This window comes from Pteropus alecto, unplaced genomic scaffold (genome assembly GCF_000325575.1).
Source record: "Pteropus alecto unplaced genomic scaffold, ASM32557v1 scaffold395, whole genome shotgun sequence".
In the NCBI taxonomy this organism is placed as follows: Eukaryota; Metazoa; Chordata; class Mammalia; order Chiroptera; family Pteropodidae; genus Pteropus; species Pteropus alecto.
Window position 1 is genome coordinate 381061 of NW_006438643.1, and position 14028 is coordinate 395088.

Sequence of the window (14028 nt, forward strand, 5' to 3'; positions counted from 1 at the left end):
GCTGTGTTTTGTTAGAATTCTCAGACTATCTGAGCTTAATCAACTGGGCATTATTTTATACTACTAAGTGTGATGGTTTGTTACACAGCATAATAACCAGAACAAACATACATACATATAGAAAAGTACACATTTCTTAAATATAATTTGATGAATTTCACAAAGTGAACACACCCATGTAACCAGCGCTCACATCAAGAGTCCCACTCTGCTCATTTTCAGTCATTATTCTTTGGTACCTGATCTCTGTCGGTGTCTTCAGCCTCACCTTACAGTGTTTCCTCTGCATATTTCCTAGGTTCAAGACAAGCTGTACGAATTGTAATTCCCAGAGCATCCCTTACATGTTGTCCATTCTTCTTGCCTTGGTATGTGCTGATCTTTTAGACTGAAACTTCCATTTCCTTTCCTTTTTAAATACTTTTTCTTTTGAACTAATTTTAGGCTTTTGGATAAGTTACGAAAACAGTATGAAAAGTTCTTGTAAACTTCTTACCCATGTTCCCCAGTTATCATCTTATATAACCAGAGTACGATGATCAAAACCAGGGAATTAACATGGATACAATACTTTCAACTAAACTACAGACCTTATCTGAAACTTCTGTATCTTTCTTAGTTTATCTTACTCTTGCTTGTTTCACAAGACTGCTCAGACATCATCTCCTCCTGGAAGGCTTCCCCAAGCCCCTGAGCCTTTTTTTCTCCTCATCCTCTCCACACACAAGTCATGCTAAGTGTCGTTCCTTCATGGTACTTATGATACTATGTTGCAACTGTATGGTTAAAGGGCTGAAGTCCTGGAAGGCAGAGGCCAGTTCTAGTTGATTTGGAATCCCACCTGATATGGAGGTGCTTATTCTGTGTTCTTGAGTGACTGAATAAGACAGTGTCCAAAGGATTACAGGGCAGCAGGTGTTGAGGAGTCCAGAGGAGCAGTCGTCGTCCAAGTATCCAAGCCGTGAGCACAGATGAAGCAAAAATGACTTAGTCTTGTTCTCAGTCAGATCTCTCTATGGCCCCTCCTTTTCAAGGCCCCGCCCACTCACTGACTCCTCCCCTCAAATCCACCTTTCGTGCTAGCCTCGCCCATTCCACGCCCACTTTCTCATTCCAAGCACCACCCAGGGCCTGTGGCCCGGTCCCTTCCATACTAGTCTATAATAGCCCCATCTCTCTCTTAAGCCCCGGCCCTGGGCGGGGGGTCTTTCTCGGCTCTTAAAGTCGCGTCCCTCCATAGGTCCCGCCTTCTGCCCTCTGGTTCGACCTTTCCTCTTCAGGCTCCGCCCGCCCCCGCGGGCCTCCGCCTCCCCAGAGGTCTTCCCCAGTGACTCGCTAGAGTACTGCTGAGGGGCGTGGTTTTACACCTCGAAGGGGCGGGACCTGGGGAAGAGGCGGTACTCCTCGCTCGGAAGGCTGTCAGCAACCCCTCCCCGGCGCTCGGTCGTTGCCAGGAAACAGGCATGGACGCTCTGATTTTGGCCGGGCCCAGCCAATGAGCTGGCACGCCACTGCCCAGTCGTGCGTCGCTGGGCGGTTACGTGTGGTGCGCGGGGGCGCGGGTTGCGTGGGGCGCGGGGCGGGGCGCGGCTAGTGCGCCTGAAAAGCGATGGCGGCGGCCTGAGCTTACCTAGCGGATCCGCGGCGGTTGGGCCTGGTCAGGGTGGGGGTTCCGTGAGTGAACAGTAAGTATGGGCCGGAGGGTCCCGAAAGGCACGTGTGGGCATGAAGGACTGAGCCACGACGGCCCCAGATTTGGTGACTGTATGGGTTGCGAGGGGACAGGTTGAGAGACTGCTTGTGGCGAGGGGCCGGGTGTGGGTGTCTCAGGTAGGGGAGCAGGGTGGGAGCTTCAGGGTGAGTGGACAAGTAATGAGCTGGCTTGTTTGAGTGGCTGCGGCGCTTCCAAGGGACCAAGTGGAAGGGACTTGCGAGCACGATTTACTGAGGGGCTGAGGCTGCCGTGGGCAGGGATGAGAGACAGCCTCGGGACCCGAGTGAGTGAGTAAGGCCCGTGCGGGGAGGAGAGAGGAAAAAGCGAAGGCAGGAACGTGCGGGCTGGTGGTCAGTTGATGAGAGAGTTGAGGGCAGGGCATGGAAGGAAGGACTGAGGGTTGCGAGACTTGGATGTTGGTTCCGAAGCCTCAGTGCACTGTCCTGCCTAGTGAGAGCAGTAGTTCTAGACTGAGAAGGACAGCATGGGTGAAAGTGTTGTGCACTTGGCTCTTCTGTTCCCATGCGCTCTACATATTTTGGAGGACCAAAAAAAAAAACAAAAAAAAAAAACCGTCGTTGGCGATAGTTAACTACGATAATGAAATTTTGGAGCCGTAGTCTTCAACAGAGTAATAACTGGGACCCTCGTTCCTTCACGTTCCTCCTTGAGATGGCAAACTTGAAGATAGTTCCTCTCATGGAGGTTTTTGGCCATGACTGCCTATGTTTGTTTTCTCTCCACCTGCTTCTGGGTAGCCTTACTTTCCTGCTGCTCTTCACCTATGCTGAGCTGTGGGGCTTTGATGGTTGTATTGGACTAACCACGTTCAGTTGTTGATTCTACTTTCATGAAAGTAACATGGGTTGTTGCATACAGTTACTATAGTTAGGCTCCTAAACAGGATGGCTTTGCTCTCATTTTCTTACAGTTAATTTTTCTAAAACACCACTTTATTGAGGTAAATTTATGTAAACTGCTTTTACTTGAAATATACATGTTCAATGAGTTTTGACTTTGTTTACATCTGTGAAATCATCACCGCTTTCAAGATACCAAACTTTCCTACCACCCCCAAAAGTTTTTTACTGTCTCTCTGCAATTTATCCCTCCCTTCACGACTTGATATTGGGTTCACTTTATTAGCATTTTGCAGGTTCCTATCTTCCTGCCAGCCAACATGCACATGAAAATTTTGAAAGTTCTGGAAAGCTGGGCTGACACTCAGTGATAATGGCTACTTTCACACCATTAAATTTTCCTCTCTGCTGACAGTCTGCCACAGAGCCTAGACACCTTCCCCAGCCTCAGGGGAAGAGTTAGGCCTTTTCTATCCAGACGTTTATCTGAGAATTAGGAGCAGCCCAAGTTTCCATTCTGTTCCAGAGTCTCAGCGTCAGAGCCAACTACTGTTCTGTTTATGGTATGTTTTCATTGCTTCTCTCTGGAGGCCAAACAAGTTTTCACACTGGTGGAACCCTTGGCAACCTGCCAGATGGTCAGAACTTTGTGGAACCTATATGTATCATAACAGGGTTTAGAGCAGTGATTCCTAAACACTGGGCCTAGAATGTTGCCAGTCCATGATAAAGTTTTCATTCATCTAAGGTGGAAGGAGGGAAAGACAACATATGGAACTTGAGTTTTCCATAAAGAAATTTATTCTAAGATGATTATTTCTATTATTTTGGTGTTAAAGTGCTCTCCCACTGATGAAATAATGGTGACAGTAGATGGTGGGTTTAAACAAATGATCTTATTTGTTAAAATAAAAGATAAACCTCATTTTTTAATTAAAAAAATATTTCTAATGGCTCATGCAATCCAGAAATTTAGAATGATGATGATACGGCTATTGTATTATGTTGAGGAAGCATGCATTTATTACAGTAATTCTATATAACTTCTGACATCTGAACAGCATTATGCTTTACATAGCAATCTCAAGTTTTACTGGATTTACATAGATCTCTTGTGAAGTAGGCAAGACAGGAATTCTTATTTTATAGATGAGGAATCAAGTGCAGAAGCCAGAGGTCACATAGTGATAAAGTGGCAAAGCTGAACCCAAAGTTTGGTCTCCTGAGAGCGAGTGACTTGGAGAAAAAAAGTTTGTAATAGAGAGTGAAGGTGATGGGGACTAAAAGGTACGTGATGTGTAGGAGGGGTCGTGATGACACGGAGGACACTATACTGGCAAAAAACATTTTTTATGATTTGTAATTGTTATATTTCTAAAAGATTAAAGATGGGTTGAGAGATGAGGATTCTGTTTAGTATTATGGAAATGACACAGGAACAAGTATACACACATAATACTTGGATCACATCGTGATAGTGATAGAATGAGACTAGTCCCATGTCAGAAGGTTCTTCAGGACTGTCCAAATTCTTGGTTATTCTGGAGAAAGTACTGGGTTTGGTAAGCTTGTTGTTTGCTATACTGAACTTCTCGTTGAAATAGTAGTGCATTAAGTATAATGGATTTTGACTTAAGACATATAAGTCAGTGTTAGATCTGAGAAGATGAAACACAGATGAGGATGATGATGTAGAGATAGAAACATGTTTGGACTGCTGTGTGTAACCATTTATTCCATATCTGCTGTGTGCCAGGCACTCTACCAAGAACTGAGAGAACAAATTCATTCATGTATTAACTCATTCATTCATTTAGCATATAATTCTTTGGTATATAGTCTGTCCTTGTGATGCTCACATTTTATGAGATAAATAAGACATGGCCTTCCAAGGTCTCAAGGAATTCTCAATCTGATTGGGAGAGAGAGACACATGAAAAGATAATTTCAATTTAGAGAGACAGTGTGCAATATGAAAATATAATGAGGTGATTACTTCTTATATCTAGTTTCAATCTCTTTCTATGTTCCAGTTATGAATGTTTGGTGATCTACTATATATCTCCACAGGTATTGCAAAATTAACATGTCCAAAACTGAACTCATTGTCTTTGCTCTGAAAGCCTGCTTTTGCATCATATGCCACATCTCAATCCAGGCAAGGACTTCAGTGTCATCTTCCATTCTTTCTGCCCCATTCACCCCTCGCATTTAATCAGTCACTAAAATCTTAATACATTTTCTTCTCTGTTGTCTTCTTTTCACTTGCACTGCTACATCTTCACTGTTAAAAGCTTTAGTTTATTTGCTCCTCATCTCTCATCTGAATGTTCCCCCTTGCCCCCAACAATCTCCTGCCTTCAAACTTACTCTCTTCTAGTCTGTCCCTGGAATGATCTTTCTAAAAATACAAATCTGATCATGGAATTCCTCTGCTTAAAAACTTTGGCTCTTGTATTCTGTAGGACAGCATCCAAATTCTTTAATATGGCATCATTTGGCCTCAACTCATCTCTCCAGCTTCATTTCCTGCCACTCCCTACTCTGTGTTCTAGCTTGAATCAATTGTTCACAGTTCCCTAACAAACTTGTTACTATTTTTGAGCCTGGAAATCTTTGTAATAGCTGCTTCCTTTATTCAGAATGCCTTTTCTTCTCTGCCCAGTGAACTTTCTTCATCTTTAAGATCTAGTTCAGTGTCACCTCTTCTTTGACATCTTTGTCACCCTTACCCAATAGGGATAGAAATAGCTGTGTGTGCCATGGGGATTCATTGTTGTAAAGTGTGATTGGGGTTCATGTTGTAAGTTACAAGGGCTCTGCTGGAGTCAGATAGAAGGAGTCCCTGTAAGAAGCAGAGGTGGTACTGGGGAGAGGTGAGGGAGTGAGTGGAGACCATATACTGATATCCCATTTGTCTAATACATATAGGCTGAGGGATAGACAAGAAGGGAGGAGATGTGTAAGTTGAGCTCTAGGTTGGTAGGCTCCTTTGAGGTAGTCCCGTCCCCCCTCCCTCCCCCCCATTTTTCACATTTCTATGAGGTTTTAATCTGATCTTTCTGCTTTCAGTATTTAGGGTAGCAGTTCATCCACGCCTCTTATATCAGTATCAATCATTTTGCCTAGGAAGAGCCATTGTAGAAAGAGAAACCTTAGGACTTTTTTGATCTGTTCTTAGAAGGTCATTCTGGTTCCTCCCTGTCTGCTGTAGGTGTTGCAGGTGTATCTCTGCCCCCAGCTTCCTCCTTCTTTTTGCCTCTCCCAGGGCAAAGGTTCATAAATGACTGAGCCACTTCCTGACCTGTGCTGCTGTTCTGAGGGTGGTGAACAACCTTGCTGAGTGTGCCTGCAAGGCTGTATTTTGGGCCCTAAGGTGAACGTCTGACCTTAGCTACTTGTGGATCTGAAAGATCATTCATCTTCTTTTTCCCCATGGCTTAGTGTGAAGGGAAATCTGAGAAGGGGTCTACATTTTTCCAGACTTTGCTATGAAAGGAAGGTGCACAGTAATAGGGTGGTGATTCCATAATATTCTTTGCCTTGTTCTGAACTTTGCAGGGTTAACAGGGAGTGAGGGAGGCTAACTAGGTGATAAGGGACACCAAGCTATGGTCTTCTCTTATGTTTCTGCAGTGTATGAGCAGGGCCCAGATTAAGTGTTGTCTTTTGGGTTCTGAGACACTGATTCCAGCATGCCTTTTTGTCCTTCAGGTCTTTGAAAAGAGATGGGGTGGGGATGAAGAAAGGTACTGGAGGCCAGTCCCCCTTGGGTCTGTGAGTAGTGTCCTTTGTTAGTCAAGCTGTAATAGAAGTGCGCATTCCAGGTATTTTGCAAGGTAGGTTTGTTAATCTTTGGAATTGAGGTCTAGAAGCTGGAGACAGTTTAGTTTTGGATGTGTTAAGGCCTTACTTTGCTGAGATTGGAGCTCACTGGGGTATGAGTGTGAAGTGAGGATGAACATGTTAGAGCAGATTAGATCTTCTCAGTCCCTCTGTTTGAGGGACTCCAGAAGGGCACCTTGGTCAAACAGGATCAGGAGAGGGAAGTGGGAAAAAGGTAAATGTCATTTACAGAGCTCCTATTTTATGCCTGGAGTGTTACATAGGTAATCTTATTTAATTTTTAAAATAGTAACAATACTTATTTCATGAGAAATTTATAAATCAGAAAACTGAGGCTCCAATGTGTGAAATGATTTATTTAAGGTCACACATATGGAAAATTATGGACTGAGATTCGAGTCTCTGAGGGACCCCAGAAGTCATGTTTTATCTCACTTCTTTGTGTTTCTCTTGCTTGGCCTTAGGACCTCTATTTGTTTTCAGTCTTCAAATGTGATGTGATTGAGAAAACGTTCTCTAAACAATAATTCTCTTGTGTCAGTCAGGGTCTCTGCAGGTAGCAGATGGCACAAATTAGGCTTGGGAAAAATTTAATAAAGGTGTAATACTGACAGAGATATAGACAGAGTTTAAGGAATCCAACAAGGGATGATGCAGTATCCCGGGGTTAATAACGATGAGAGGGCTAGTAACAGGAGACTTTACCAGGACTCTCAGCTGTTGGCTTTGCCTTTTCCAGCCCATGTCTACCTGGGACTGTAAGTATTTGGGCAGACGAGTAAGTACCTTTTCCAGTGCATCCCTGCTGCTGATAGCTAATTGTCTGCATGACTGTGTTAGATGGTTTGAAGGAAACCATGTATGAATGACCGGATGACTGAATCCATTCTGTGGACTCATTCTCCATTCTGTGGCTGTATCACTTTCTCACCACTTCTCTTTTCCCCCTACCCCTACTCTCTTGGGTCAGTGAGGGAGGGAAGGTTGGATGGGGGTGGTAGTGGTGGATATTAGCTTCCCTCTTTCAGATTTTGGATTTACGTGAAGTGCCACCCATCTTTTACTTTTTATTGTCCTACTTTCTTAGTGAATGTGGTATACGTTATTTTTCTGTCAGTTATCCATATCTTATTTACCCATAATATATTACTTTCTTCAGATTTTTTCCCTTGACTTGACAAACACCCTTGAAGCTCCCCATCCTGAAACAAAACAACACCAAACAATAAAACTCTGTGTCTTGACTCTCTGTTACCTCTCTCAGTTTCTTTAAACCATTGTCTTATTTCCTCCTTCCGTATATTAATGAATTTCCTGAAATTCCATCTTACTCATCTTTGGCTCCTAGTCATTCTTTAACCAGTTACTTTCCTAAGTTTATCTAAAACTTGAGTGCTAAAACTGACTATTTTCAGTATTCATTCTACTTAATCTCTCTGTAGAGTATATACTATGGGCAACCTCCAGTTACTGGACACTTTTTTTCCTCTTGATTTCTAGATTACCACAATTTCTTGGATTTCTCCTTCCGTCTCTGCCTAACTTCACAGTTTTCTTTAAAGACTTCTCCTTCTTTGCTTTCCTAAATCCCAGGATGTCACCCTCAGCTCCTTTCATGATCTGCTGATCTCTTTGAATGATTCCGTCTACTTCCATAGCTTCATCTATCACTTATAAGCTGGTGACTCCTGGACTTATATCTCTAGTCTTGATTTCACTCTTAACCTCAATTATAATAATTTTACTTGCTTTCTGGACAACATGGATATCCTATAGGTATCTCAGAACTTAACATGTACTAATTCTCTTTTCTAAAACACAATTCCCTTTGTTATATGTTCCTAGTCTGTTAATGGCATTATCTTTTACTGAATCTCCTATATTTCATATTATCTTCTGTTATCCTCCATTCATTTATCAGGTCTTGTTGTTTATATTTCATGATTAAGTTAAATCCAGAGGCAGGTTATCTGCTTTTTCATCTCAGCCTTGTACTTACTAGCTGCCTAACATTGACAATTTAACCTTTCTAAGCTTTGATTTCCTCATGTGTAAAATGGAGATTATAGTACCTCTAGGGTTTTTATGAGGGTTAAATGAGCTACTACATGTATGGCTTAGAATAGAGCCTGGCGTATAGTAAGTGCTCAGTATATGTTAGCTGTTACAATTATTTTTAATTCATCATTCAGCTCTACAAGTATTTTCGAATGCCAGGCACTATGTTGCCACTGAATTTCAAAGAGGAATGAATGATACGGTCACTTTTGTCAAGGAGGTTATTAATGGCAGAGATATTAACAGGTGTAAATAATTTCAGTATCACATGGGACATGCTAAGATAAAGGTGAATCTCAGATTTATCTTTTCTAATCCTCTTCTTACCACATTAGGTCATGACATCCTTTTTTCCCCTCCTTTAAAATAGACCGTTGAAACAGGTTCTTATAATTGTCCACTGCCATGTGTGTCTCTGTTCCACCTTATACTTCCATCTGACGTATTTTTAAAGGCAAGTTTGATCTTGTCATTTCCTTGTTTGAAAACCTTGTTTAGCTCCAGAGTGTCAGTAAGATAAAACCCAAACTCCTTAGCATGATATTCAGTGATATTTATAACCTTCACCCATATTTACCCTTCAACTCAGTATCGTATCTCTCTCCTCTAAATAGTCTGTAAGCCACCAGAAACTCGCAAGTTTTCTTCAAATTTGTTATGTTCTTTCATAGTACCGTATATTTGTACATACTGTTTTTAATATGAAGAAAGCCTTTCCCTTTGCTCTCTGTGACCAGTACATCATTGTTAAAGATTTAAGTCGTTAAATCTTTACCTCCTTCCTGAAATTCTCTCATAGTCTCCCAGATATTACCTCCTTCCTGAAATTCTCTTATAGTCTCCCAGGCAGAACTAGTTGCTTTCCTTTCATGCCTCCATGACACTTTTGTAAATACTTCTGTTTATAATATTTATTGGTGTTATTGTTTTTGCTCCCCCTAGCTGTTTATCCATCTTCACATTTCTAGTGCTTACATAGCACAGTGCCCAGTACTTTATCAGTATGGATGTACATTGAGTTAATGAGTGAGCCATGTCTTCTATTTAGGACTGGCTCCACCCTTTATAAGACTGCCCCTGTTTTGTAGAGCAGGGGTCCTCAACTCCCTGGGCTGTAGAACTGTACTGGTCCATGGCCTGTTAGGAACTGGGCCACACAGCAGGAGGTGAGTGGCAGGTGAGCGGTCCAGGTGCGTGGGTGAGGCTTCATTTGTATTTGCAGCCGCCCCCCAGTGCTAGCATCACCACCTCAGCTCTATCTCAGATAATCAGGCATTAGATTTTCATAGGAGTATTCGTCCCTGGTCCAAAAAAGGTTGGAGACCGCTGCTATAGATTTCCTTAAGCATAGTTGCTACATTTCTTTAGTTGTGAGCTGGTAATGGTGAGAGTATCTGGGTGAAAGGGAATGGTGGTTAATATAACCCAATGGCAAAGTGTGGGGCTGTTGCCAGGTCTCTGGGTTTCTTTCGCCCTTGTTGAGTATAAAAAGGAAGGACAACTGAACCACACCTTTCCTCTGAAGTTTTTGCATTCTCGAGAGACAATACTGCTGAGGGGGTGGTGTGTGTGATGGAGAAGGAACTGTGAGCCAACAACTATTTTGGTACTTTTCCCTTTCTCTGAGAGGGTGTCATGTCAAGTTCCCGGGAATGAGTGTTGGGTGTATCTGACAGGAGTGGGGTCTATGTGTGTATTTGGGAGTGTATCCCTAGAATGAAAATCGTTCTGCTCTTTTGGTTGGCCCTGGATTTCCACCTCTTCAGAATATTCAGGCAGTTAAGGGTTTATTTGCCCATATCCTACTGGATGGGCTTCTAGGGAGGGACCTGTGATAGGCAGAACAAAATTTTTTCCTCAGCAGTCCCAGAGGGCTGGAGTCATATCAAGACTGTGTTTCTTCATTATTCATTTGTTCATTTATTTATTCATTCATTCATTCATTCACTTAACCATTCATGTATTCAACAAATATTTATTGAGTCCTTGGGCACTGCTCTAGATACTGCAGATACAACAGTAAATTAAACAGACAAACCCTGCCCTCAATGAACTTACATTCTAGTGGGGAAGATAGACAAATAATTTCAAGAAGTGAAAACTGCTAAGAAGAAAGTAGAATTAGGAAGCTAGAGAGTGAAGGTGGGAAGACATGCTATTTAGAATTGTTGGGTAAGGCCTCTCTGAGGAGATGGCATTTGAAAAGCACTGAGTGATGTGAGCAACGTGAAGATCAGGAGAAGAGTATTCTAGGCAGAGGGAACTGGAAGTATTCACAAAGATCTGTGAGTAAAGTATAAATGAGGAGGATGGTAGGAGGTTATACAGATTAGATTATATAGACCAAGGTAAGGGATTTGGATTATTACTAGTGTGATAGGAAATCATTGAAGGATATTCAGCAGAGGAGAGATGTAATGTAATTTGGGTTTTAAAACTACCACTCTGGTTGATGTGTGGAGGATAGACTCTCAGAGGGGGCAAGGCTGGAAGCATGGAGACCAGATTGGAAGCTATTGGAATAGTACGACATGTTTTGAGGGTATAGATGATAGAGTTTGCTGATGAACTGGAAATTGGAAGTAAGGAAAAGAAGAAATGAGGATGATATCCTGGTTTTTGGCCTGAACATGTAGGTGAATGTTGATATTTATTGAGTTGGAGAAGGCTGGAGGAGTAATAGATTTGGTGGTAGAAATGGTAGGTTTGGTGGTAGAAATGAGTTGTGTTTTAGCCATGTTAAGTTTAAGATGCTGACTGTGTGCATATGCATGTAGGATTTTCAGTGGAGTGGCGGTTCTGAATTCTTCCTGCTGGGGAGTGGATTGAGGCAAACTTCTGTTGATCTCTTCTTTCTTTTTGAATTAGATTTGCAAGTCTGGACTGGTCAGTAACCTCTAGGTCTGCCACTCCAGCCTGGCATATCTTCTGGCTCCATGGCCAGCTACTGGCTCCTACAGACCAGATGAAGCAGACTAGAAACATAAGTGGAAAAAGCCTCCAGCTGGCAAGTTCTCAGAGTGTGGTCCTCTGGCCGCTGGCCCTGCCCAGCCTGCCTCATGGAGAGGATGAACTGGCTGAGCAGACTGGCCTCCCGGGTCCCTGGGCACCGTGTACCTCAAGGGGCCAGTCTGCAGACCCCTGTCATGGCCGACCCTGAGACCTGCCTCATGGTCTTCAAGAATCACTGGTCCCAGGTAGGAGACTATATGGCAAAGGGCCTAGTCTGGTGGCTTCCCGAGTCCTTTTAACCTTCTGTGTTCTCTCAACGTTCCATTTAGTCACCTTATCATCTTAAATTCCTTCTATCTTCTGTCCTGTGTTTCCAGGTGGTGCGAATCCTGGAGCGGCAAGGACCTCGAGCAGCTCCTGGGGGTGCAGATGATCTCAGTGCTGTGCGCAACCATACTTATCAGATGTTGACACTGCTAGCAGAGGATCGTGCGGTCCCTTCAGCCCCCGCTGCCCCTGGGCCCCTTCTGGAGTTTGCTCTACACGAGGATCTGCTAACCCGTGTGTTGGCATGGCAGCTTCAATGGGATGAGCTTGGAGATGGGGTTGAGGAACGGCGTACTGAGCAACTAAAACTATTTGAGATGCTGGTGAGCGAAGCTCGCCAACCACTGTTGCGGCATGGTCCAGTTCGTGAGGCTCTGCTGACCTTGCTGGATGCCTGTGGCCGTCCTGTGCCCAGTAGCCCAGCACTGGATGAAGGCCTGGTGCTTCTTCTCAGCCAGCTGTGTGTGTGTCTGGCCCGGGAGCCTTCATTGCTTGAATTCTTCCTGCAGCCACCTCCTGAGCCTGGAGCTGCCCCCCGTCTCCTCCTCTTTTCTCGCCTTGTTCCCTTCGTCCATCGAGAGGGTACTCTGGGCCAGCAAGCTCGTGACGCCCTGCTCCTGCTTATGGCTCTGTCAGCTGGGAGCCCCACTGTGGGCCGCTACATCGCAGATCACTCTTACTTCTGCCCGGTCAGCACCTCCTGGGATGGGGGGTAGGGTATGGTGTGTGGACACTGGACAGGAAATGTGGAGGGCCTATGTACTAGGCCTCTCTGTTTAGGAAGTAGCCTCCTGGGTTTAAAAGCATGCCTAGAGTTGGAGTGAGCTTACGTGGGTAGGGCAGGTACTAAGGCTCTTCATGGGCCAGTGTTCCCAGGTAATGCTTGACATATTGGGTAACTAAATACTTGCTGTGGTAATAGCTCCTCCTCCTCCTACTCCAATCAAAACTCTGGGTCAATAGCTTTCCTGTTTCACCTTTTTTATGTTGTCTGAGCCTTTGGTAACCTATCCTTGGGGATGACTCCCAGGTGCTGGCCACAGGGCTGAGTGCCCTGTATTCCTCACTGCCCCGTAAGATTGAAGTTCCAGGGGATGATTGGCACTGCCTGCGACGGGAGGACTGGCTGGGAGTGCCAGCCCTCGCGCTCTTCATGAGCTCTCTAGAGTTCTGCAATGCAGTCATTCAGGTGAGACTAAGGTTCCCTGGAGGTCTCGCCCTTGGATATTGGGGGAGATGGGGTAGGAGGTGGTACAGTCCTGAAGTTCTGCTATTCTGTCATCTTGGGTGTAGGGTGCCTGCTTGTACTGTGCCATTCTACTCCCTTCCAGACAGTGGTCCTCTTCACAATCCTCCTTCCTCTTTCTTGTACCCCTATAGGTGGCTCACCCTCTGGTGCAGAAACAGCTGGTTGATTATATCCATAATGGGTTCCTGGTACCTGTCATGGGCCCTGCCCTGCACAAGGTGAGAGCCATGGGTAACAAGGTGGAATGGGGATTAGGCTGACGGGTGGTAACCTCAATGTCAAGACCAATGTGGGAGACAGTGGGCTATGTGCTCTTCCCTTTTTCCTTGTCCGCTCCTGGTTCCTCCTTAGAACTCAGGGAAAATGACTCAGTATATGTGCAGGGAAGCCCTAAATTTCCAAACTTTCCCTTCCCTTCGTCCAGACCTCTGCGGAGGAGATGATCGCCAGTACCGCCTATCTGGAACTTTTCCTACGGAGTATCTCAGAGCCTGCCTTGCTCCGTACCTTCCTGCGATTCCTGTTGTTACACCGGCATGATACCCACACCATCCTTGACACCCTCGTTGCCCGTATTGGCAGCAACTCCCGGGTATGGCCCCTACCTCTGTCCTGGCTTACCTGGGTGAGCCATCTTCTTTCTCTGAATTTTGTTCTAGGAGGGTGTTACTGCCCTTCTTTGGCCTTCGTCTCCAGCAATCACTTCAAAGTTCGGTGGCATTTTCTTTCTTGTATTTAACTTTTAACCATTTTTGGCTACAGATTTTAATCTATTCTCCTGCTTTTGTAATATGTGACTCTAGAACGCTGCTTCCTTTTCTGGATGACTTTGGCTGCTCATCATGGCTATTGGTTTTGCCGTTGTGTTACACTTGTAATGTAGCATTGGCTTGAGGTTCTTGTCAATTGTGTAGTGCTCTGTGGCCTGTTCTGGGGGCTCAATATTACCTTTTTAGGTTTTGTGTCTGCTTTGATAGCTGACCCAGCTGCTACTGGTATGTTTACCTTTTCTCCCCTTCAGA

At 44.3% G+C, this 14028-nt stretch overlaps 2 protein-coding genes across 2 annotated transcripts in view; one reads left to right on the forward strand and one right to left on the reverse strand.

Annotated features, from left to right (window-relative positions):
• CNGA4 (cyclic nucleotide gated channel alpha 4) overlaps positions 1-1223 on the reverse strand; it is an 8810-nt gene extending 7587 nt beyond the window's left edge. Inside the window, exon 1 of the mRNA XM_025049461.1 lies at positions 842-1223. The gene's annotated coding sequence lies outside the window, so the exon portion shown is untranslated. The remainder of the gene's footprint in view (positions 1-841) is intronic.
• Positions 1224-1556: 333 nt separating this feature from the next.
• The window catches only part of FAM160A2 (family with sequence similarity 160 member A2), a 23190-nt gene continuing 10718 nt past the window's right edge, over positions 1557-14028 (forward strand). Inside the window, 6 exon segments of the mRNA XM_006915668.3 lie at positions 1557-1685; positions 11347-11675; positions 11808-12446; positions 12788-12946; positions 13138-13224; positions 13431-13598. Of these exon segments, the coding sequence (XP_006915730.1) occupies positions 11538-11675; positions 11808-12446; positions 12788-12946; positions 13138-13224; positions 13431-13598 (1191 nt within the window). The 5' untranslated portion in view covers positions 1557-1685; positions 11347-11537.